Genomic DNA, 22,708 nt, shown 5'->3' on the forward strand with positions numbered 1-22,708 from the left:
GGTGGAGTGGAGTGGGAGGGTTGACGTATCAGTGAGTTACAGAGGAATCAAAAGAAAGGGACACAGTGACGACTCCTGGTTTGGATTTAATGATCGCTCCTGGTGTCTAATCTGCTCAGATGATGGTTACACCGTTTGGCATAATCGTACAGCTTATATTCCTTCCTCCTCCTCCTCCTCTTCCTCCTCCCCCTCCTCCTCCAGCAGAGTAGCAGTCTATGTGGACTATCATGCTGGGACCCTGTCCTTTTACAGAGTCTCCTCAGACACACTGATCCACCTCCACACCTTCAGCACCACCTTCACTGAACCTCTTAATCCTGGATTTGGATTTGAATTCAGGGATCATTCCAGGGGGTCTTGGTGCTCATTTTAGTTCAGTCCTTTGGAGAAAACTTAATTGTAGATGTCCTTCATCTAAGATATTTTTTGCCGATGAGCATTGAGTCTTTATAGACTTCTTCCCATTGTTTTCTTTAAAAAAACTGAACTATTACAGACTGAGAGTAAAACTTTATTTATCTAGCACCTTCCAAGATATAAAACTCTTGTGCTTCGTGTTTTGGCGTTGTCAAAAGGATCAGTTTGCAACTTTATGCACACTGCATAAACGTTTGAAAGTGAATTAGGTCAAAGGGCACAGGTCACTTCAGAATCACCTATCACTGTGATTTGGCTGTTATCCTTTACCATTCTGGATCTTTTTCTCATAGTATTCTGGGAAGTGAGTTGTTAAACCTGAATGTTCTGTTCTGTGTAACTGGTAGTTTATTTGTATAAAAGTGAACAAACCAATCTTATTTCTTCTAAGCTGCTATCTGAGGCAACATCACTGCATCGGTTAGGAATGGGGAGGAGCAACATTTCATATTTTCATTTATCTAGTCCACCCTCAACAAGTCCTGTCTCTGCTGATTATTTTCACATGATCTGTCAAACACAGGACTGCACTCAGGACAACTTCACATGCAGTGCAGTATTTTTCATTTTATGCATTTTGTTTAGTGTGGAATGGGCAGTGTTCAGTAAATTCAGTAAAATATAATTTCCCAGACTGAAGCAGAGCACTTTAGGCTGAAATTACATTTCAATGGTCAGAGAAAAAAGGCCATAATCAATTTTTGGCAGAGGAAAAAACCTACGGTAGATATATGGCTATTTTAAAAGTGCACAGAGTGCATTCTGAGAGGTGTGAAATTCAGCTCATCAGTAAAGCAGTCATTTATGGCAGAAATTACATTTCATTGGTCAGGACATATTGGCCATAATGATTTTTTTCGCAGAGAAAAACATCGATTTTTGGCCAGTTGGGACTTAATTCATGCCTTCAGTGAGATCTGTAATATATAGTTCCTGTGTGAAATACAGTTTATAATTTCAAAATTTTGCAACGTTTAAAATGTAAATTTGCAGATATTTATGACAAACGACGAAAGCGTGAAACCAACACCTACACGGTGAGAACGTTGCAATTTTATATGGAGAAAAAGAGACACACCTTTGCTGTAACATTGATACAGATATAATAGTTTTATTTCTGTTTCTTTTGTTGACCTCAGGAACTAAACCACCAAGAAAGAACTCTCAAAACAAGACACTCAGGTGACAGGGTGGGTGCGATCCTTTTGCAAGCTCCTCTTCTCGCTGCTCGTTCCTTTGCGGGGATGCGCCCGATCTTACCCGATAAGTTTTTGTCAATGTGAATGGAGCGTCGGCAGGTACGGCTCTCAGACCCGCCAGCTTCAGACAGCTGGCGTCTGCTGTATCGTTGCCTGGGTGGGGACATTTAAGAAAATAATTACACTCAAACACTTTACTGCTCCACCAACATAACTCAGCCATTAGAAAGACTGGTTTACTGTGGGTTTAGTTTAGCAAAATACAGACTTCTCCACATGCTAATTTCTAAAGTTCCTTGTCTGTTTTAGTTCAATGTGGATCTGTGGCAGATATTTCTACTCTGGTCAGGGTTTAAATGTAGAACCTGTAAAAATCAAATGGGCGGATGATCTGGCAGACTAATGGATGGATGAATGGACAGATTCAACTTTTAGGCAAAGGAACAGACACTGAAGCCATAAAATCCAATAATTTTCCATTCTCTATTTTTCATTTCCAACAGTTATTCAGACTTGAAAACACTAATTAAATATTTTTCCAGACTAACCCTGGATCCAAGGTTTCAACACAGTCTGTTAATATTACGGTGAATATATTGTTAATATTATTCACCATCTCATCAGGTAAAAACAGTAACAAAAACAGATAATATTCTGACAGATTGGTTGGAAGCATCTGTTTAACTATCCCAGTCTTGGAGGGGTCACAATTCAATTTCAATTTAGTTTATTTATATAGCACCAATTCACAACACATGTTGTCTCAAGGCACTTCACAAAAGTCAATTCAATCGAATCATATAGATTTCAAGTAAGTTACATACATTCCAATTAATCCTAACAATTGAACAGTGCAGTCAGATTCAGTTATTTATTCAAATTAGATAAAAAGTTTTTCTATCTAAGGAAACCCAGCAGATTGCATCGAGTTAGAGACTTGTAGCAGTCACTCCTCCTGGATGAGCATGTAGAGACAGTGGACAGTCACTGGCGTTGACTTTGCAGCAATCCCTCATACTGAGCATGCATGTAGCGACAGTGGAGAGGAAAAACTCCCTTTTAACAGGAAGAAACCTCCAGCAGAACCAGGCTCAGTGTGAGCAGCCATCTGCCACGACCGACTGGGGGTTTGAGAGAACAGAGCAGAGACACAAAAAGAACAAAGAAGCACGGATCCAGGAGTCCTTTCTATGGGAAGGAAAAGTAAATGTTAATGGATGTAGCTCCTTTAGTCGTTTCACCTAGAAAGAAAGAACAGATAAACTTTGACTGATCACAACAATTGGAAAAGAGAAGGGGTCACACAGGTAGCAGAAATGGAGGGTGTGCTTGCACCTCAACTTGTGACACCTTTCTGGAGAGGGGCATCGTCCGAGCTTCTGCTGGCAACAACTTAATGCTCACCCTCTACTGATGATCCACATAGCTCTGTCTTTTAGTGTTTAACCCTTTCTCTCTCCTAGACATGGAAATTGACTGAGCTTAACTGTAACAAACTCTATGTTCTCTCTTTCAGACTCTAACCTTGAAAACTGGCTCAGAGTTTATCTGTTCTTTCTTTCTAGATGAAACGACTAAAGGAGCTACATCCATCAACATTTACTTTTCCTTCCCATAGAAAGTACTCCTGGATCAGTGCTTCTTTGTTCTCTTTGTGTCTCTGCTCTGTTCTCTCAAACCCCCAGTCGGTCGTGGCAGATGGCCGCTCACACTGAAGAGAAAAGAGAGAACAAGGTTAAAAGCTGAAATAACAGCAAATAATGCAAAATTGGAGAGTAGTATGAGAATGTAGCGAAGAGGCTGAAAGTGGTCGTTATGTCCTCCAGCAGCCTAAGCCTATAGCAGCATAACTACACAGATAGTTTCAGTTCAGATTATTTAGTTAAACGGCGCTTATTTACAACAATGTCGTCTCAAGGCACCCCACAAAGGGTCCCACTGATGGTCATTGTTATACTAAAAACCACAATGATTGGGATACCTCCCTCTGTCAGACTGATTATAATCATTGGAAAAGAGAAGGGGTCATACAGGTAGCAGAAATGGAGGGTGTGTTTGCACCTCAACCATAACTGAGCCAGTTTAGGCTAAACCTGATTCCCCCTTACTCCAACCAACAGGGAGGGAAGAAGACGGAGGTAAAAAATAAGGAAGATAGCTCAGGATAACCTAAGCCACTCTAACTATAAGCTTTATCAAAAAGGAAAGTTTTAAGCCTAGCCTTAAAAGTAGACAGGATGTCTGCCTCATGGACTAAAACTGGGAGCTGGTTCCACAGGAGAGGAGCCTGATAACTAAAGGATCTGCCTCCCATTCTACTTCTAGAGACTCTAAGAACCACCAGTAAACCTGCAGTCTGAGAACGAAGTGCTCTGTTAGGAACATATGGACCAATCAGATCTCTGATGTATGATGGAGCTAGATCATTAAGGGCTTTATATGTGAGGAGGAGAATTTTAAATTCTATTCTGGATTTAACAGGGAGCCAATGAAGGGAAGCTAAAATAGGAGAAATATGATCTCTCTTTTTAATTTTCATCAGAACTTTTGCTGCAGCATTTTGAATCAGCTGAAGGCTTTTAATTGAATTTTGTGGACATACTGATAGTAAAGAATTACAATAGTCCAGCCTTGAAGTAACAAATGCATGGACTAGTTTTTCAGCGTCACACCTGGATAGGATATTTCTAATTTTGGCAATGTTCCGGAGATGAAAGAAGGAAATCCTAGAAACCTGTTTAATATGGGATTTAAATGACATGTCCTGGTCAAAAGTAACACCAAGGTTTTTTACTTTATTATCAGAGGTCAATTTAATGCCATCCAGGTTAAGTGATTGACTAAGCAGTTTCCTTTTTAAAGACCCCGGTCCAAAGACGCTACTTCTGTCTTGTCTGAATTTAGAAGCAGAAAATTTTAGATAAGAATGGAAGATTGGATATAGGTCTGTAATTTTTCAAGTCATCTCGATCAAGCGAAGGTTTCTTAAGTAAAGGTTTAATTACAGCTAACTTAAAAGCCTGTGGTACATATCCATTTACTAAAGATAGATTAATCATATCTAAAATGGGGCTGGTAATCAGAGGGAACACTTCCTTAAATAATTTGGTCAGGATTGGGTCTAACATACAAGTTGAAGGTTTAGATGAAGCTAATATTTCTGATACCTCAGGAAGCTTCACAGGATCAAAACAGTCCAAACACAGATCAGGTTCTGCAGTTATTTCCAATGTTGTCTCACTTGCTGAGGATGAAGTAATTATCTCCGGGAGTATGTCAAAGATTTAATTTTTAATAGAATCAATTTGTTTTAAGAAGAATCCCATAAAGTCATAACTGCAACTGTACTAAAGAGAAACCTAGGATTATTCTTGTTCTCTTCTATTAATGATGAGAAATAAGCTGTTCTAGCTTGGCGAAGCGTCTTTTTATACAACAGTAGGCTATTTTTCCAGATTAAGTAGGAATCCTCTAGGTGTGCAGAGCGCCATTTTCTCTCCAATTTTCTTACATTGTGCTTTAAAGTACGCAGATCTAAATTAAACCAAGGAGCTAGCCTCCTATTAATGATTACCTTCTTTTTCAAGGGGGTTGCATTGTCTAATGCACCACGCAATGATGAAGAAACACTATGAACAAGAGAATCAATTTGTAAAGGGGCAGAAACAGAATTATTGCCCTTCATTGTGCTTTTCAGTGATAATGAGGAAATTAAAAGTGGAACAGATTCTTTAAAGGTTGTTACAGCATCGCCTGATAATGATCTACTAAAATGAAATGTTCTTTCAGGTGTGGAGTACTCGGTTAAATTAAACTCAAAGGTTAAGAAATGGTCAGACAGGACAGGGTTATGAGAGAATATTTTTATGTCTTTACACTCAATGCCATATGGTCAGCACAAGGTCCAGAGAATGAAGACAAAGGTGGGTAGATTTGTTAATGTTTTGAGCAAAGCCAATTGAGTCTAAGATAGCATTAAACGCTATATTTAGGCTATCACTTTCAATGTCAACATGAATGTTAAAATCCCCCACTATAATAACTTTATCTGTATTTAACACTAAATCAGATACAATGTCTGAAAGCTGATCTAAAAATTGAGAGTAAGGGCCTGGTGGACGGTACAAAACAACAAACAGAAGAGGTTTTAGTGCTTTGCATACAGACCCTGCGTGTGCTACTTGAGTTCCCCCCCATCTCTTTCATGGTTTTCCCACATGCTGGGCTGCAGGGAGCCCTCCACATCACATTTCTGACCATTTCTCTAGATGTTTGGTCCTGAGGGGGGTCAGAGCAACTCCAGGAAGAATGTTCTTTCAGGTGCCTCCAGTGACATCTGCCTCACTCTGTACTAGCGCTTAGCCAAGACTGCGGGAGGGTTAAAGTATATTTGCTGCCTTGTCGTCGGATTTAGTTGCTTTGTTGTCAGTTTATAGTTTGTTGCATTTACATTAAAGCTTAACTCACAGATCTACACTGAGTGGAAGAACAGCCATCTTGTCTCCATGAGCAGACATTAAACAATCCTCTCACTTTTAACCAGTTAAAAGATCCTTTTGCTGAACATAAAATAATCCAGGAATATTTAAAGAAATAAACTATTCCACATTAATGCTGAAAAGCCAACATGACCTCTTGACCCTTGGGAGCAATATGCTCTGCTCTCTTGGAAAAGGATGGTCCAACCTCAAAGTGTGCTGAGGCTCGGCTGCGCTGGTTGCTGGGAGACTGAGGGGCTGCAGATCTGTACCCGTCTGGGAGCACAGCTCTGCCTTAAATCATGCTGACTTTAAAATATGTTTTAGTGAGTAAATATCAAAATAATGATCATGTTTTTACTGAAGAAAATGTTTTAACTGGTTTAAATAAAGTTTAAATAACAGCCCAAAATGTTCTGACGTCTCCAAAAGCTGTCAGTCCCTCCTGCAGTCCTGGCTAAGCGCTAGTACAAAGCGAGGCGGAAGTCACGGGAGGCGCCAGAAAGAACTGTGCCCGAAGTTGCTCTGACCCCCCTCAGGACCAAAAATCTAGAGCAATGGTCGGAAATGTGATGTGGAGAGCTCCCTGCAGCCCAGTGTGACCCCTCTAAGATTGAGGGAGGATTAAGTACATTTCTTTCATTTTAGCACCAGCAGCTTGTTTGATAAAAGACTATAAACAGATATTTGACAGTTCAAACATTCATGTCTTTCAAAATATCCCAAAATTTTAAGTGTTTTTTTAAACATTAACTTGACCAAGTCATAAATACTTTAAAAGTCCAGGTTTTTACCGATGTAGGGACACATCCTTCAGTAGCTCCTCTCTCCCGGCCGAAGTAACCGTACCTGTTGGAAGCACAGAACCAAAAATAAATAGCAGAAAAAAGTACAGCAGGACCTCCTGACAGAAAAATGACTGAAATATAAAATGGAGAATTTAAAACAGAAGGTTTGAAGGTAAAAGCTGAAGAATCCGAAATAATAATTTCTTTTAAGAGTTAAAGCAGTCGAACTATTAAATACAGGTTTAAATTCACCTCTGAACCTTCAGCTCTGCCACGGGCCAGTCGATGTCCACGTCGATGTCCACGCTGTGCTGTGGCTCCATCTCAAAGTAGGCAACCTTACCGCCCTGAAGAGAGTCCGACACCAACATCAGAGCAGCTGAACGTTTAAAACTGATCAACACACTACTGGTGAAACATCTGGTCATAACATGTTGAATATAATTTTATTGAACCATTATTTTCAGGGAATTTTAACCCCTTACTGCCTGAACCTTGCTTGTTTGTTGTCAAACGGATTCTAAGTTAATTGTTGATTCAACTGTAACAAACATGACTTTAGGTTTTCAGTGTGAAAATTTGTGAATCAGGCATAACTGAGCATAACTCTGACCACTAGATGGTGACAAAGTGTTTACAATAGATCCTTGGCATGTGAAGAATATCTATTAACAGGTATTAGTGGTAAATAAACTAGAGCTGCACCCAATGATTATTTTTTTAGGTATTAGTCCAACGATTATTTTTTTGATTAATCTAACAACTATTTTTTACGTTACTCTCAAGCTCCCAGCAGCAACACAACAGGATCAGTTCTGTTCACTTTGTTTTTCAATTCATACTTCGATGTCTGATGATACAATGGCTTCTAGCACATTCCTAAGCCTGATGCTCATGTTGAGAGTGATAAAAAAAGCTAAGGTCTGTATTCCTGAACATATGTAGAAACTGTCTGAAGCCACAGTAGGATGGATACAAAATAATGGGAGAACGTGTGCGTTTAGAGACGATTGTGCATCTAGCTGGAATTGTTTGCTGCGTAGCATCAATAAAGCTAAATATGATATTTATAAGTCTATTAAAGAGGCTTTGTCTAGGGATCAACAGGAAATACCTCTACAATCTGCCCTGACCCCTCTGGATCAATGCACAGATTCATAATTTTAGATAAATCTGGTTGAAATAAAATACTCCGTCCACATCTAAGTTTCTAACATTCTTTTGAAAGATGCAGACAGAGCTCATTCAAACTGATTGGTTTCTGGCCCAGACGTGGCTTTTAGGTATAGTGTATAAATTTAAACTTGGATTAAACGTGCAGCTGATCCAGGAGTGTATTGTTGGTTTCCTTTATCCGAGTGTTTGGGCTCATTGTCCTGCTGGAACATCCACATGTGTCTAATTTCAACCAACTGACCCCAACATAGATGTAAGGAAACCAGTTGGCTTGATCAGGAGCCACCAAGGATCAAGCCTGCCATGAACCTAAAGATGCTGCAACATGAGAAGATCATTTTTCATCAGGACTGAGAAGGCGCTCACTATGATAAAAGCCTCGTCTCAAGCACAAGTGAAAACGTGCAGCAGCCCACGTGGACAAGCCATATGTCCTCCAGAGAAAAGTTTCATGGTCGGACGAGACGAAGACTGAGCTATTTTGCCACATTAAGAAGATGTATGTTTGGAGGAGTCACATTGAGGCCTAAAGAACCCAAAAAGCTGCACCACCTGATTAGCATGGAGGTGGCAGTACCATGGTTCTGATGTATAGCTTAAAGTGGATGATATGATGAAGGAGGAAGACCAAACTTCAACTCACTAACCATTGGACGGTTGAAACTTAGAAACAACAGGACAATGATTACAAACACACATCAGGGCAGGACTTGGAATCAATGAAGGAGACTCGATTAGGATTGGAGAATGATTGCAACCTAAACCAGACCAGAAATGTGTGGACTGATGAAAAGCTGAGTCCATGTTAGAAAACCAAAATGAACTACCAACTTTCAAGAAGGTCCAAGGTTCAAAGGTCCATCCAAACATCAGCTTGGAGATGATTACATCCCAGCGTGTTGTTGCTCTGCAGGTTGCTAAGGGACATTTATTTAAATAGTGTAAAATCATTCGATGCTTCAAATGTTCTTTTAAACGCCCTAATTTACAGACATTCATGCAGATGAGGATTTTATGTAAACTCATGACTGGAGCTCCATCACAGGAAGGCTTCTAGATTAAGATGTGAGGGGCTGAGAGTTAACCTGCAAGCATCTATTCTTCTTCAAGCGCCCCGTTTTGTTCATGATGAGGTCTCTGGTGGCGAAGTAAAACGAGCCGTTCTCATAGAGCTCTCCATCCCAGTCCTGACGCCGCGGACGATTCTCAGGGTCCAGATTCTCCGGCTTAGTTTTTATGTTGCCTGGAAGGAAGGAGGAGAAACATCTTAGGTTGAAGAAAAGGCGACAGCAGAAGCATTCACACAGAGAACCTCAGATGGAGAACATGTTCTGCTGTAGGTTCTTTAAAACCTACAGCAGAACCGAAACCTGAATGAGTCAAACTGGGGAGGATGAAGTTCATCCTGAAGGTCAGGAGTTTGTTTGACTCACTTCCCTTCCTGACCTCCTTCCAGCGGAACTGGTATCTCCGGACCACAGAGAAGACTGAGTCACATTTCTTGTCAATCATCTTCTTCAGGGCCTCCTGTAAGTGAGACGGGTGGAGACACGGAGATGTAGCCTGGATGTTACAGACCACCGTCACGTCTGTAAAAAGAAAAACACTAATCTGTGATTTTTCACCCTGAACCTTTGGGTCACACCGGGGATAAATTCAGTGACAGACATCTTGTGTCCAGGTGAGCTTCTCATACCTGGGTGGTTCTTGAGAAACTCCTGTATGGTCTCCAGAGAAGTGGAACAGTCCCTGGAGACTTTCTCGCTCCTGCGGTGGACTTTGGCCCCCCAGGATTTGGCAACTTTTTCAATCTCATCGTGGTCTGTTGACACCCAGACACTGAAAACAAGACATAAAAACATCATAAACTCAATTTAATTCACGTTTCTTCCCAGTCCAGAATAATTCAATAATATATAATCTCTTACAAAAGCATTCGTACACCTTGAACCTTTTCACATTTACTCATATTGCAACTTGTTTGGGATTTTAGGTCATGTATAACTGTGAAATTGAAAAAAATGGATACATAGTTTGCAATATTATTATAAATAAAAATGTGAGATTTGTGGTATTTATCTGAACTAGAAACTGAACTAAAAGTCAGTATTAAAAAAAACAGCAAAAGTCCAAAGAACAACTATTAAACCCTTTCAGAAAGCCTGGAGAAACGTTGCTCAAGAACACATGAAAAACAAGCTGCTTGGAGGCTAAATAATGAGAAAAAAGGAGAAATGTCTCATCCTCCGTTTTCTTTAATTTATGGCATTAACAGCTTTGAGACAATCCTGGTCCTGGGGCCACACTGCTCTGCATGTTTAAGTCTTTTAGAAGGATTTTAAGTTAAATAGATCAATCTTCTTTAGTCGCCATTTTTATTACTACAGTGCAATTCTTTAAATGGGATTTCTGCTGGTATTAAAATAACGTTTTGTTGTTTTACATTGGACACAGATATATTTTCCTGCACTATGCACCTATCAACTGAGGACTTCTGTTAATATTACAGGTCCTTCTCAAAATATTAGCATATTGTGATAAAGTTCATTATTTTTCATAATGTCATGATGAAAATTTTACATTCATATATTTTAGATTCATTGCACACTAACTGAAATATTTCAGGTCTTTTATTGTCTTAATACGGATGATTTTGGCATACAGCTCATGAAAACCCAAAATTCCTATCTCACAAAATTAGCATATTTCATCCGACCAATAAAAGAAAAGTGGTTTTAATACAAAAAACATCAACCTTCAAATAATCATGTACAGTTATGCACTCAATACTTGGTCAGGAATCCTTTTGCAGAAATGACTGCTTCAATGTGGCGTGGCATGGAGGCAATCAGCCTGTGGCACTGCTGAGGTCTTATGGAGGCCCAGGATGCTTCGATAGCGGCCTTTAGCTCATCCAGAGTGTTGGGTCTTGAGTCTCTCAACGTTCTCTTCACAATATCCCACAGATTCTCTATGGGGTTCAGGTCAGGAGAGTTGGCAGGCCAATTGAGCACAGTGATACCATGGTCAGTAAACCATTTACCAGTGGTTTTGGCACTGTGAGCAGGTGCCAGGTCGTGCTAAAAAATGAAATCTTCATCTCCATAAAGCTTTTCAGCAGATGGAAGCATGAAGTGCTCCAAAATCTCCTGATAGCTAGCTGCATTGACCCTGCCCTTGATAAAACACAGTGGACCAACACCAGCAGCTGACACGGCACCCCAGACCATCACTGACTGTGGGTACTTGACACTGGACTTCTGGCATTTTGGCATTTCCTTCTCCCCAGTCTTCCTCCAGACTCTGGCACCTTGATTTCCGAATGACATGCAGAATTTGCTTTCATCCGAAAAAAGTACTTTGGACCACTGAGCAACAGTCCAGTGCTGCTTCTCTGTAGCCCAGTTCAGGCACTTCTGCCGCTGTTTCTGGTTCAAAAGTGTCTTGACCTGGGGAATGCGGCACCTGTAGCCCATTTCCTGCACACGCCTGTGCACGGTGGCTCTGGATGTTTCTACTCCAGACTCAGTCCACTGCTTCCGCAGGTCCCCCAAGGTCTGGAATCGGCCCTTCTCCACAATCTTCCTCAGGGTCCGGTCACCTCTTTTCGTTGTGCAGCGTTTTCTGCCACATTTTTCCTTCCCACAGAGGTGCCTTGATACAGCACTCTGGGAACAGCCTATTCGTTCAGAAATGTCTTTCTGTGTCTTACCCTCTTGCTTGAGGGTGTCAATAGTGGCCTTCTGGACAGCAGTCAGGTCGGCAGTCTTACCCATGATTGGGGTTTTGAGTGATGAACCAGGCTGGGAGTTTTAAAGGCCTCAGGAATCTTTTGCAGGTGTTTAGAGTTAACTCGTTGATTCAGATGATTAGGTTCATAGCTCGTTTAGAGACCCTTTTAATGATATGCTAATTTTGTGAGATAGGAATTTTGGGTTTTCTTGAGCTGTATGACAAAATCATCCGTATTAAGACAATAAAAGACCTGAAATATTTCAGTTAGTGTGCAATGAATCTAAAATATATGAATGTTAAATTTTCATCATGACATTATGGAAAATAATGAACTTTATCACAATATGCTAATATTTTGAGAAGGACCTGTATAATTTCCGAGAGACGGCAAGCTCAATTTATGTCAGTTCCTGTGGCAGCTTCAGCTGTGTCACAGCATGCCGGAAGGTGCCAGACCGGCTATAAAGGCCTGCCACGGTGGCTGCTGCTGTTTTTGTGGAAACTAATGCTGATTATCAGCAAACGGGATGTCATTAGTTATTACAAAGACTCATTGCACAAACAGTCGGTTTATTATAGAGCATTGACCAGTTACTGTTGCTTGAAAACACACTGGCACTCTGTGGAAGTCCCTGGCCACACGGTTGCCACGGGGGTGCCAGAGGATACCATGAGGATGCAACGGGGTGCCAGACCGGCTGTAAAGGCCTTTAACATGCTGCCATGGCTGAGATGTTTTTGAGTGGTAAAACAGCACTTCTGGTGGCAGCTGAAGTGCCGCTTCCAGAAGTGCCAGCTCCAGGTTGAGGTCATGTTGTATTTCTCAAACTGAATATCATAAATAAATCCTAAAGCATGTACACAAACAGAAAAAAAGCAATTTAAGTGCCACAGACAAACTATGCAGAAGGAAGCTGAGCTATGGACTATTGAGCAATAGAGGTCACAAAAGTATGTCTGTCAATGTTTCTTCTTAAAAAAAATGTAACTTTAAATTTAGGTTTAAGAATGAGTAACAGACTAGAGTTTCGAACAATACCTGGAGAATGAAAACCCATGTTCAGATGATTTTCAAGTCAATTTAGTTTTATTTATATAGCGCCAGATTACAACACATGTCGTCTCAAGGCACTTTACCACGTCAATTCAATCGAATCATACAGATTCCAAGTCAGGTACATACATTACAATTAATCCTAACAATTGAACAGTGAAGCCAGATTCAGTTATTTATTCAAATTGGATAAAAACTTTTTCTGTCTAAGGAAACCCAGCAGATTGCATCCAGTCAGTGACTTGCAGCATTCCCTCCTCCCAGATGAGCATGTAGAGACAGTGGAGAGGAAAAACTCCCTTTTAACAGGAAGAAACCTCCAGCAGAACCAGGCTCAGTGTGAGCGGCCATCTGCCACGACCGACTGGGGGTTTGAGAGAACAGAGCAGAGACACAAAAAGAACAAAGAAGCACTGATCCAGGAGTCCTTTCTATGGGAAGGAAAAGTAAATGTTAATGGATGTAGCTCCTTTAGTCGTTTCATCTAGAAAGAAAGAACAGATAAACTCTGAGCCAGTTTTCAAGGTTAGAGTCTGAAAGAGAGCACATATAATTAGTTACAGTTAAGCTCAGTCAGTAGATATGTCTAGGAGAAAAATAGGGTTAAACACTAAAAGACAGAGCCAAGTGTAGGGAGGTGTCACAGGTAGACACAGAGCCAGGCCAGGTGTAGCTTCTAGGAGGAGAAAAAACAGAGAGAACAGAAAGTTAAAAGCTGAAATAACAGCAAATAATGCAAAATTGGAGAGTAGTATGAGAATGTAGCGAAGAGGGTGAAAGTGGTCATTATGTCCTCCAGCAGCCTAAGCCTATAGCAGCATAACTACAGAGATAGCTCAGGATAACCTATCCCTCTCTAACTATAAACTTTATCAAAAAGGAAAGTTTTAAGCCTAGCCTTAAAAGTAGACAGGGTGTCTGCTTCACGGACCAAAACCGGGAGCTGGTTCCACAGGAGAGGAGCCTGATAACTAAAGGATCTGCCTCCCATTCTACTTCTAGAGACTCTAGGAACCACCAGTAAACCTGCAGTCTGAGAACAAAGTGCCCTGTTAGGAACATATGGAACAATCAGATCTCTGATGTATGATGGAGCTAAATCATTAAGGGCTTTATATGTGAGGAGGAGAATTTTAAATTATATTCTGGATTTAACAGGGAGCCAATGAAGGGAAGCTAAAATAGGAAAAATATGATCTCTCTTTTTAATTTTCATCAGAACTCTTGCTGCAGCATTCTGAATCAGCTGAAGGCTTTTAACTGCATTTTGTGGACATCCTGATAGTAAAGAATTACAATAGTCCAGCCTTGAAGTAACAAATGTTCTGGAGATGAAAGAAGGAAATCCTAGAAACCTGTTTAATATAGGATTTAAATGACATGTCCTGGTCAAAAATAACACCAAGGTTTTTTACATTATCATCAGAGGTCAATTTAATGCCATCCAGGTTGAGTGATTGACTAAGTTTCTTTTTCAAAGACTCCGGTCCAAAGACGACAACTTACAGTGTCCCAAAACAGAGGCGTCAGTCTTGTCTCTCTGGCACCCCTGTGGCCAGGGACTTCCACAGAGTGCCAGTGTTTCCACAAAAACAGCGACAGCACTTCCGTTGACAGCTCCACAGGCAGTAGTACCTATAATGACATCCCGTTTGCCTTTAATCAGCATTAGTTTCCACAAAAAACAGCGTCAGCTGCCGAGGCAGGCTTTTATAGCCGGTCTGGCACCTTCTGGCATCCTCGCGACATCCCCTGTCAAGATCCAGCAAGCTGTGACACTTCCGGTGGCCAATTTTACCTGCCACTGCCACAAATTGAGCTTGGCCCTGCAGGAATTTCCCTGAAATATGCACCTATCAAATGGCTTTTAATCAATAATTCTTCTTTTAGATCATGAGGACTTGTGTTAATAATGGCATTAATTGTAAACATAGATATATACACTGCTCAAAAAAAATAAAGGGAACACTCAAATAACACATCCTAGATCTGAACTAGAAAAATTTGCATTTCCTGTGAAAATGCAGTGTAAGCTGAATTTTTTTAGTTGAAAGTTGACAGAAACAAGCTGAAATTGACTGCAGAAAATCTGCTTAAATCTGATAAATTAGTAGAAATAGCAGAAACAGCAAAGAAAAACTGTCATCTGATCTGTTTGAGCAGGAAGACTATTAGCTATAAAACAGCTTAATAATGTAAAGTTACCTCAAACCTACTTGTTGAAAGAGGTGTTGAAATGCAAGAACTGACAAAAACTTAAAAAAGCAGGAAAGAGCTGCCATAGATGAGCTGAAAACGCAGACTGAAGAAAAAATATAGCCTAAGAAGTTGAAGTCAGTGGTAAAAAACATAAAAAATTGCAGAAATTTCAGAAAAAAATTAACTAACAACAAATACGCTGAAAAAACACAAAAACAAACAAGAAGTTGCCTAAAAAACGCAAATGTGTTCTTCAGCTAAGAGAGAAGAGAGGAGAAAGAGAAGCTAAAATGATAACATTAGCATATTGGCTATCACTAGCATGAATGCTGATATTAATTTAACCCATCTACCATGGAAAAAGCAATGTATAAGCTAAAATTAGCTAAACTGCTAATGCTTACTACAGCCTATATTCAAAAGTCTATGAAATTGCTGTTTAAAATTATTCACTCTTCAGCATTCACACAATAATAATAGTAATAAATTAGAAAATTTCAGAAGAAATTTAGACGGGGGCTCCCTCTTGGTGCGTGTTTCTCGGACCAGAGCCAAAGGTTGGGGGCTGTGGTACAGAACGGTGTGCATCATGATTGAGGGTAGAAGGTTAAGATGTATAAGATATACACTACTCAAAAAAATAAAGGGAACACTCAAATAACACATCCTAGATCTGAATGAATGAAATATTCTCATTGAATACTTTGTTCTGTACAAAGTTGAATATGTTGACAACAAAATCACACAAAAATCATCAATGGAAATCAAATTTATTAACCAATGGAGGCCTGGATTTGGAGTCACACACAAATAATTTAAAGTGGAAAAACACACTACAGGCTGATCCAACTTTGATGTAATGTCGTTAAAACAAGTCAAAATGAGGCTCAGTATTGTGTGTGGCCTCCACGTGTCTGTATGACCTCCCTACAATGCCTGGTCATGCTCCTGATGAGACGGTGGATGGTCTCCTGAGGGATCTCCTCCCAGACCTGGACTAAAGCATCCACCAACTCCTGGACAGTCTGTGGTGCAACGTGACGTTGGTGGATGGAGCGAGACAAGATGTCCCAGATGTGCTCAATTGGATTCAAGTCTGGGGAACGGGCGGGCCAGTCCATAGCTTCAATGTCTTCATCTTGCAGGAACTGCTGACACACTCCAGCCACATGAGGTCTAACATTGTCCTGCATTAGGAGGAACCCAGGGCCAACCGCACCAACATATGGTCTCACAAGGGGTCTGAGGATCTCATCTCGGTACCTAATGGCAGTCAGGTTACCTCTGGCGAGCACATTGAGGGCCATGCAGCCCTCCAAAGAAAAGCCACCCCACACCATTACTGACCCACCTCCAAACCGGTCATGCTGAAGGATGTTGCAGGCAGAAGATCGCTCTCCACGGTGTCTCCAGACTCTGTCACGTCTGTCACATGTGCTCAGTGTGAACCTGCTTTCATCTGTGAAGAGCACAGGGCGCCAGTGGTGAATTTGTCAATCCTGGTGTTCTCTGGCAAATGCCAAGCGTCCTGCACGGTGTTGGGCTGTGAGCACAACTCCCATTTGTGGACGTCGGGACCTCATACCATCCTCATGAAGTCGGTTTCTAACTGTTTGTGCAGATGCACATTTGTGGCCTGCTGGAGGTCCTTTTGCAGGGCTCTGGCAGTGTTCCTCCTGTTCCTCCTTGCACAAAGGCGGAGGTAGCAGTCCTGCTGCTGGGTTGTTGCCCTCCTACGGCCTCCTCCACGTCTCCTGGTGTACTGGCCTGTCTCCTGGTAGCGCCTCTAGGCTCTGGACGCTACGCTGACAGACACAGCAAATCTTCTTGCCACAGCTCGCATTGATGTGCCATCCTGGAGGAGCTGCACTACCTGAGCCACTTGTGTGGGTTGTAGAGTCCGTCTCATGCTACCACGAGTGTGAAAGCACCACCAACATTCAAAAGTGACCAAAACATCAGCCAGAAAGCATCGGTACTGAGAAGTGGTCTGTGGTCCCCACCTGCAGAACCACTCCTTTATTGAGTGTTTCTTGCTAATCACCAAAGATTTCCCCCTGTTGTCTATTTCATTTACACAACATGTGAAATTGATTGTCCATCAGTGTTGCTTCCTAAGTGGACAGTTTGATTTCACAGAAGTTTGATTTACTTGGAGTTATATTGTGTTGTTTTAGTGTTCCCTTTATTTTTTTGAGCAGTGTATTTATAGGTAACACATATTTCTATGGCTACAAAAGAGCATGTTTGTGTCAAAGGCAGGGGTGTTTTTAGGGTCTAAAAACATTGGGGGCTTTAGCCCAAACCTAAAATATTTAAATTTCCATAAGACAGTTTATAAGTCATTTTACGTTAAAATAACATAGGACATGTTGTACCAGTTCTCTGTCTCGGCTGGGTTTAGACTCCATGTTAATTATTGTGAATCACACAAAAAAGGTTTATAACAATTTTACTTGGTTTAGAAGCTGAATGAAGGAAAGGAAGCACTAACAAATGCTGGGTTATTTTCATAACTCAGCTGCTGGGAAAGAGTCTTCGGCTCAAACTTTTACCCAATTGGTTGGGTTGAAGACAAGCCTCAGAAGAAGCAACATCAATCTTCACAAACTGACATTTTTCTCTAATGTAAAACACAGTAAGTAAATAGTGAACTCTAACAATTTAAAAGAGATAGGGTTTTTGTGAATTGCAAATTATTGGGTTATTCTAGGGCTGCACAGTGGTGCAGTTGGTAGCAATATTGCCTTGCAGCAAGGATGTCCGAGGTTCGAATTCCAGCCTGGGATCTTTCAGCATGGTCTTTGTTTGTTATCCCTGTGCATGTGTTGGTTTTCTCTGGGTACTCTGGCTTCCTTCCACAGTCCAGAAACATGACTGCTAGGTTAGCTGATTACTAAATAGCACTTAGGTATGAGTGTGTGAATGCATGTCCCTGTGTTGCCCTGTGCAAATAGTGGTATAATATCCCTTTTGATGGACTATTCATTTTAACCCATTTTAACGCAATCTTTCCACTGTTGTCTTAATCCAGTATGCTGGGTCAAACCAATAACCCAGCCCTGTTGAGTTGAAACAACACAGGGTTGGCTCGGTCCAAATGTGACCCAGCAATGGGTTACAAATAGGGTTATTTTTAACCCAGCAGTTTTTAGTGTGGAGAAACAGAATCAGATAATGACATATTTTGTGGTATCTGAATTTTTGCTGACAAACTATTTCTTAAACTCAAAGACGTTTACTATGGACCAGATAAATGTGCTTATTTTCTCATCTACATAAATTACTTTTTTAAACGTTACATTCTCATCAGTGTTCCACTCCTAAGGCTCCATTGTCTTCTTACATTTCAAAAAAGGAAACTGGTATAAAGTTGATTTTCTTAGTCTTAGTCAAATGGTAAAATCCTGACGCACATTTATTTATTTTAATTATGCCGAGAGCTTTCGAAATATTAACATTAAAATGTTTCTTTTATGAACCTGTTCTCTTTTACAGCCATCTTTTCAACCCTTCGTTCCATTTCTGGAGAAATTTGTCCTGCCAAAAATAATAAATGAAACATTTTTCAACACAGTCTTTTGTTCTGCACTGAGCATGAGAGACAATAGTGCAGTTCTTACTATTAAACATTGAGAGGAAAGGTTAAGTTGTGGTGTTTAAAATATAGCATAGAGCCTCATCCTATCAGTACTAATATTACAGTTATTAATAACTGTATACATATGATATGTATGTCTCACCTTCAGTAAAACTGTATCCTCATTTAAGTAGTTTAGTTTATATAATATTACATGTGTAATTTAGAAAAATGAAATAGTTAACTAATCAATGGTCCACCTGTGATTAATTGCTATGATTTATTTCTTAATTATCCTGCATCTTTAAACCCAGAACTTTATGTTTAGAATCAGCACAGAAGATATGAAAGAGAAGAGGGAGGCTTAGTTTTACACTTTCTACTGTCTTACTGGAACCAGGAGATATTTTACTGGTTTATTGAGCAACACTTTTTCTGTCTTCGTTTAGTGACAAACGTACTTGTGAATAAAAAACAAAAAATCTGTTTCACAATGGAGTTTCTTTCCTCTTGCTTACCATATACTGTAAAGCGAAACAGATATCTTTGAGCAACAAGTCCTCCCAGTATGTAAATTCCTGAAAGCAAATATAAATCCATATATTATTCAAGACATACCACTTATATTTGCACACAAGTGCAAATATGACAACCATGGCACTAATTCAGACACCGAGTTCTGCATGACCCCTGCAGGGACAACCCAGACAGCTACATATCATGCAACGATTAGGACGTGGAAATACGGTTTGATGGCGCGTCTTTCAGTCGCAGCTGAGCTGCGTAGAAAAGTGCCTTGCGAAAGTACTCGCCCCCCTTGAACTTTTCAACCTCTTGCCACATTTCAGGCTTCAGACATAAAGATATAAAATTCTAATTTTTTGTGAAGAATCAACAACAAGTGGGACACAATCATGAAGTGGAATGAAATTTATTGGTCAAACTTTTTTAACGAATAAAAAACTGAAAAGTGGGGCGTGCAATATTATTCAGCCCCTTTACTTTCAGTGCAGCAAACTCACTCCAGAAGTTCAGTGAGGATCTCTGAATGATCCAATGTTGTCCCAAATGACTGATGATGATAAATAGAATCCACCTGTGTGTAATCAAGTCTCCGTATAAATGCACCTGCTCTGTGATAGTCTCAGGGTTCTGTTCAAAGCGCAGAGACAATCATGAAGACCAAGGAACACACCAGGCAGGTCCAAGATACTGTTGTGGAGAAGTTTAAAGCCGGATTTGGATACAAAAACATTTCCCAAGCTTTAAACATCCCAAGGAGCACTGTGCAAGCAATCATATTGAAATGGAAGGAGTATCAGACCACTGCAAATCTACCAAGACCCGGCCGTCCCTCTAAACTTTCATCTCGAACAAGGAGAAGACCGATCAGAGATGCAGCCAAGAGGCCCATGATCACTCTGGATGAACTGCAGAGATCTACAGCTGAGGTGGGAGAGTCTGTCCATAGGACAACAATCAGTCGTACACTACACAAAACAGGCCTTTATGGAAGAGTGGCAAGAAGAAAGCCATTTCTCAAAGATATCCATAAAAAGTCTCGTTTAAAGTTTGCCAGAAGCCACCTGGGAGACACACCAAACATGTGGAAGAAGGTGCTCTGGTCAGATGAAACCAAAATCGAACTGTTTGGCCACAATGCAAAACGATATGTTTGGTGTAAAAGCAACACAGTTCATCACCCTGAACACACCATCCCCACTGTCAAACATGGTGGTGGCAGCATCATGGTTTGGGCCTGCTTTTCATCAGCAGGGACAGAGAAGATGGTCAAAATTGATGGGAAGATGGATGGGGCCAAATACAGAACCATTCTGGAAGAAAACCTGTTGGAGTCTTCAAGAGACCTGAGACTGGGACGGAGATTTATCTTCCAACAAGACAATGATCCAAAACATAAAGCCAAATCTACAATAGAATGGTTCACAAATAAACGTATCCAGGTGTTGGAATGGCCTAGTCAAAGTCCAGACCTGAATCCAATCGAGAATCTGTGGAAAGAGCTGAAGACTGCTGTTCACGAACGCTCTCCATCCAACCTCACTGAGCTCCAGCTGTTTTGCAAGGAAGAATGGGCAAGAATTTCAGTCTCTCGATGTGCAAAACTGATAGAGGCAAACCCCAAGAGACTTGCAGCAGTAATTGCTGTTATCAGTTCAATATTAACTGACAGCTATTGACGTTTTTGAGAACAGACTTAGATCAACTGGTGACAGTCAGATTGAAACAGTTAGAAGAACATTTTTGACGTAATTTGGATGGAAAAGGTTACATTTGGGCTGTTTTTTTCCCCCAGTGTCTCTCACGACAGAGGAAGTCCAGGTCTAACTGCGAGCCTGGTCAAAGGGACCCAGGTGCAGACTGGCCCTGTCCCAATACTCGCACTTCCACCCTTGTGTCCCTGAATTGCGCGTTCCCGTTGATGGGTTCGAGTGCATAGTGGTCCTTAGCCCCGCCCCCTTTGTGCCCCACATCCGCCCTTCGGCGAAGCCCGCATCGAAGCCGACTTCGTAGAAGTATATTACCCACAATTCACTGCTGTAGATGACGTCCTGAGCAAAAACCAAATCACAACCGTCAACGTAACCAGCCAAACAATCAGAATAATAAGAACTGCGTAAACTTTAGACAGCAAGCCGACAAATATATATTTTTACTGGTTTTCCAGGCTCAACATTGTAAGAAACCACTGGGTTCAGAGTGAGTCTGGGCAGTCAGTTGCCCATAACACTGAAGTTACCTTTCAAACAAACACTGGCGCGGCGAGAGTCTGGTGTATAAACCTCATTTGCTTCCCGCACTTTCTTCTCCTCAAAACAATTGCTTGTTGCAGTTTTAAAATATGTTTTTTTAGCAGCAAGACTGTGAAAACAGCGCCGATTCCCGCCCTTTTTGATGTTGCAGTTACGGTGCAGAGGTGCAAGTCGATGACGTAACCCCTACTGTCCCTATTCTCCAATTTTGCACGCTTGTAACCTGCGCACTTCAACCCCTACATGCACTTGTACAAAGTAAACACTTCATAGAGGGGCGTAGGGTGTAGTGTGGGTATTGGGACAAGCAGGAAAGTAATATAACAGTCAAATATGGGATGCAGCAGTCTAGTCCAGAAGTCGGTACATAACGTAGAACCCACCTTTCGAAAATCTTGGAATCGATGGCCGCTCTCAGCACCCAGACGATGAGGGGGAACCCAGCCAGCTTCTTGATGTTCTTCAGCGGGATCCCTTTGCTCCCCCCTCTAGCCAGAATCAGAGCTATGTGTCCCTTCTTGGAGCTCCTGGTTCTCATCGTCCTCGGAGGGACCTCTTCTTCTTCTGTGTTATTTTTTGGCAGTTGGCAAATAACGTTATGATGTGCATTACCGCCACCGACTGGTATGGAGTGTGGTTCTTCATGGTTTTAAATCTTATTTACTATTACAACAATCAAATTCTATTTATTAATTTAGTTTTTTTGAAAAATCTAATTATAATTTGAATATGTTTGCTACCTAAACTTCTTTGCAAAGTATCTCTCAAAATAAAACTTTCTTTAATACCTACAAATTCTCTCCTTAAAATTGTTCTTTCTTGTTCATATTTCTGACACTTCAATATTACATGTTCTAATGTTTCCTCCTCTCCACAATGATCACATTTTCCTGTATTATGTTTCTTTATCTTGAACAATGTAGAATTAAGTCCTGTATGTCCTATTCTTAATCTTGTAATTAATCTTTCCTCTTTTCAGCTCCTTCTTCCTGTTCTTACTTCTCCTACTATTGTGTTGATTCTGTAAAACCATCTTCCTTTCTTTTCTTCATCCCACCTTTTTTGCCACTCTTTCCTGATTCTCTGTTTAATTATATTTCTCGCCTCTGACCTACTAATATTAATTATAAAGTTAATGTTGTTTTGTGTTGCCTTCTTTGCTATCCTGTCCACCTTCTCATTCCCTCCAACTCCTACATGTGCTGGTACCCATAAAAACACTAATATTATCCCATTCTTTGTATTCTAAATAAAGTATGTTTTATTTCCAACAAAATGTCTGGTCTACCCTCTGAATGATTATAT

General features: G+C 40.7%; 1 protein-coding gene across 2 annotated transcripts; it reads right to left on the bottom strand.

Moving 5' to 3' along the window:
- Window positions 1-1,515: 1,515 nt before the first annotated feature.
- Window positions 1,516-22,063, bottom strand: LOC124880384 (N-acylneuraminate cytidylyltransferase-like). Of its 2 annotated transcripts, XM_047385454.1 has the most exons (8): window positions 21,787-22,063; window positions 19,148-19,207; window positions 9,758-9,900; window positions 9,495-9,650; window positions 9,147-9,304; window positions 7,138-7,232; window positions 6,892-6,946; window positions 1,516-1,772 (listed from the first exon to the last, which is right to left on the bottom strand). In XM_047385454.1, the coding sequence occupies exons 1-8, from the start codon at window positions 21,939-21,941 to the stop codon at window positions 1,743-1,745; spliced, it is 852 nt and encodes a 283-aa protein (XP_047241410.1). In that variant the 5' UTR covers window positions 21,942-22,063; the 3' UTR covers window positions 1,516-1,742. The 2 variants fall into 2 exon arrangements, with proteins under 2 accessions (XP_047241410.1, XP_047241411.1); XM_047385455.1 differs by lacking the exon at window positions 19,148-19,207 and having other exon boundaries at window positions 21,787-22,056.
- Between the last annotated feature and the right edge of the window lie 645 nt (window positions 22,064-22,708).

Source organism: Girardinichthys multiradiatus, chromosome 14 (assembly GCF_021462225.1).
Source record: "Girardinichthys multiradiatus isolate DD_20200921_A chromosome 14, DD_fGirMul_XY1, whole genome shotgun sequence".
In the NCBI taxonomy this organism is placed as follows: domain Eukaryota; kingdom Metazoa; phylum Chordata; class Actinopteri; order Cyprinodontiformes; family Goodeidae; genus Girardinichthys; species Girardinichthys multiradiatus.

Coding starts and splice junctions, on each gene's coding strand:
- LOC124880384 (XM_047385454.1), bottom strand. CDS start 21,941: ATGAGAACCAGGAGCTCCAAGAAGGGACACATAGCTCTGATTCTGGCT. Junction 9,651..9,757: donor GTTTCTCAAGAACCACCCAG/GTATGAGAAGCT, acceptor TTCTTTTTACAG/ACGTGACGGTGGTCTGTAAC. Junction 1,773..6,891: donor AAGGATGTGTCCCTACATCG/GTAAAAACCTGG, acceptor GTCCCCACCCAG/GCAACGATACAGCAGACGCC.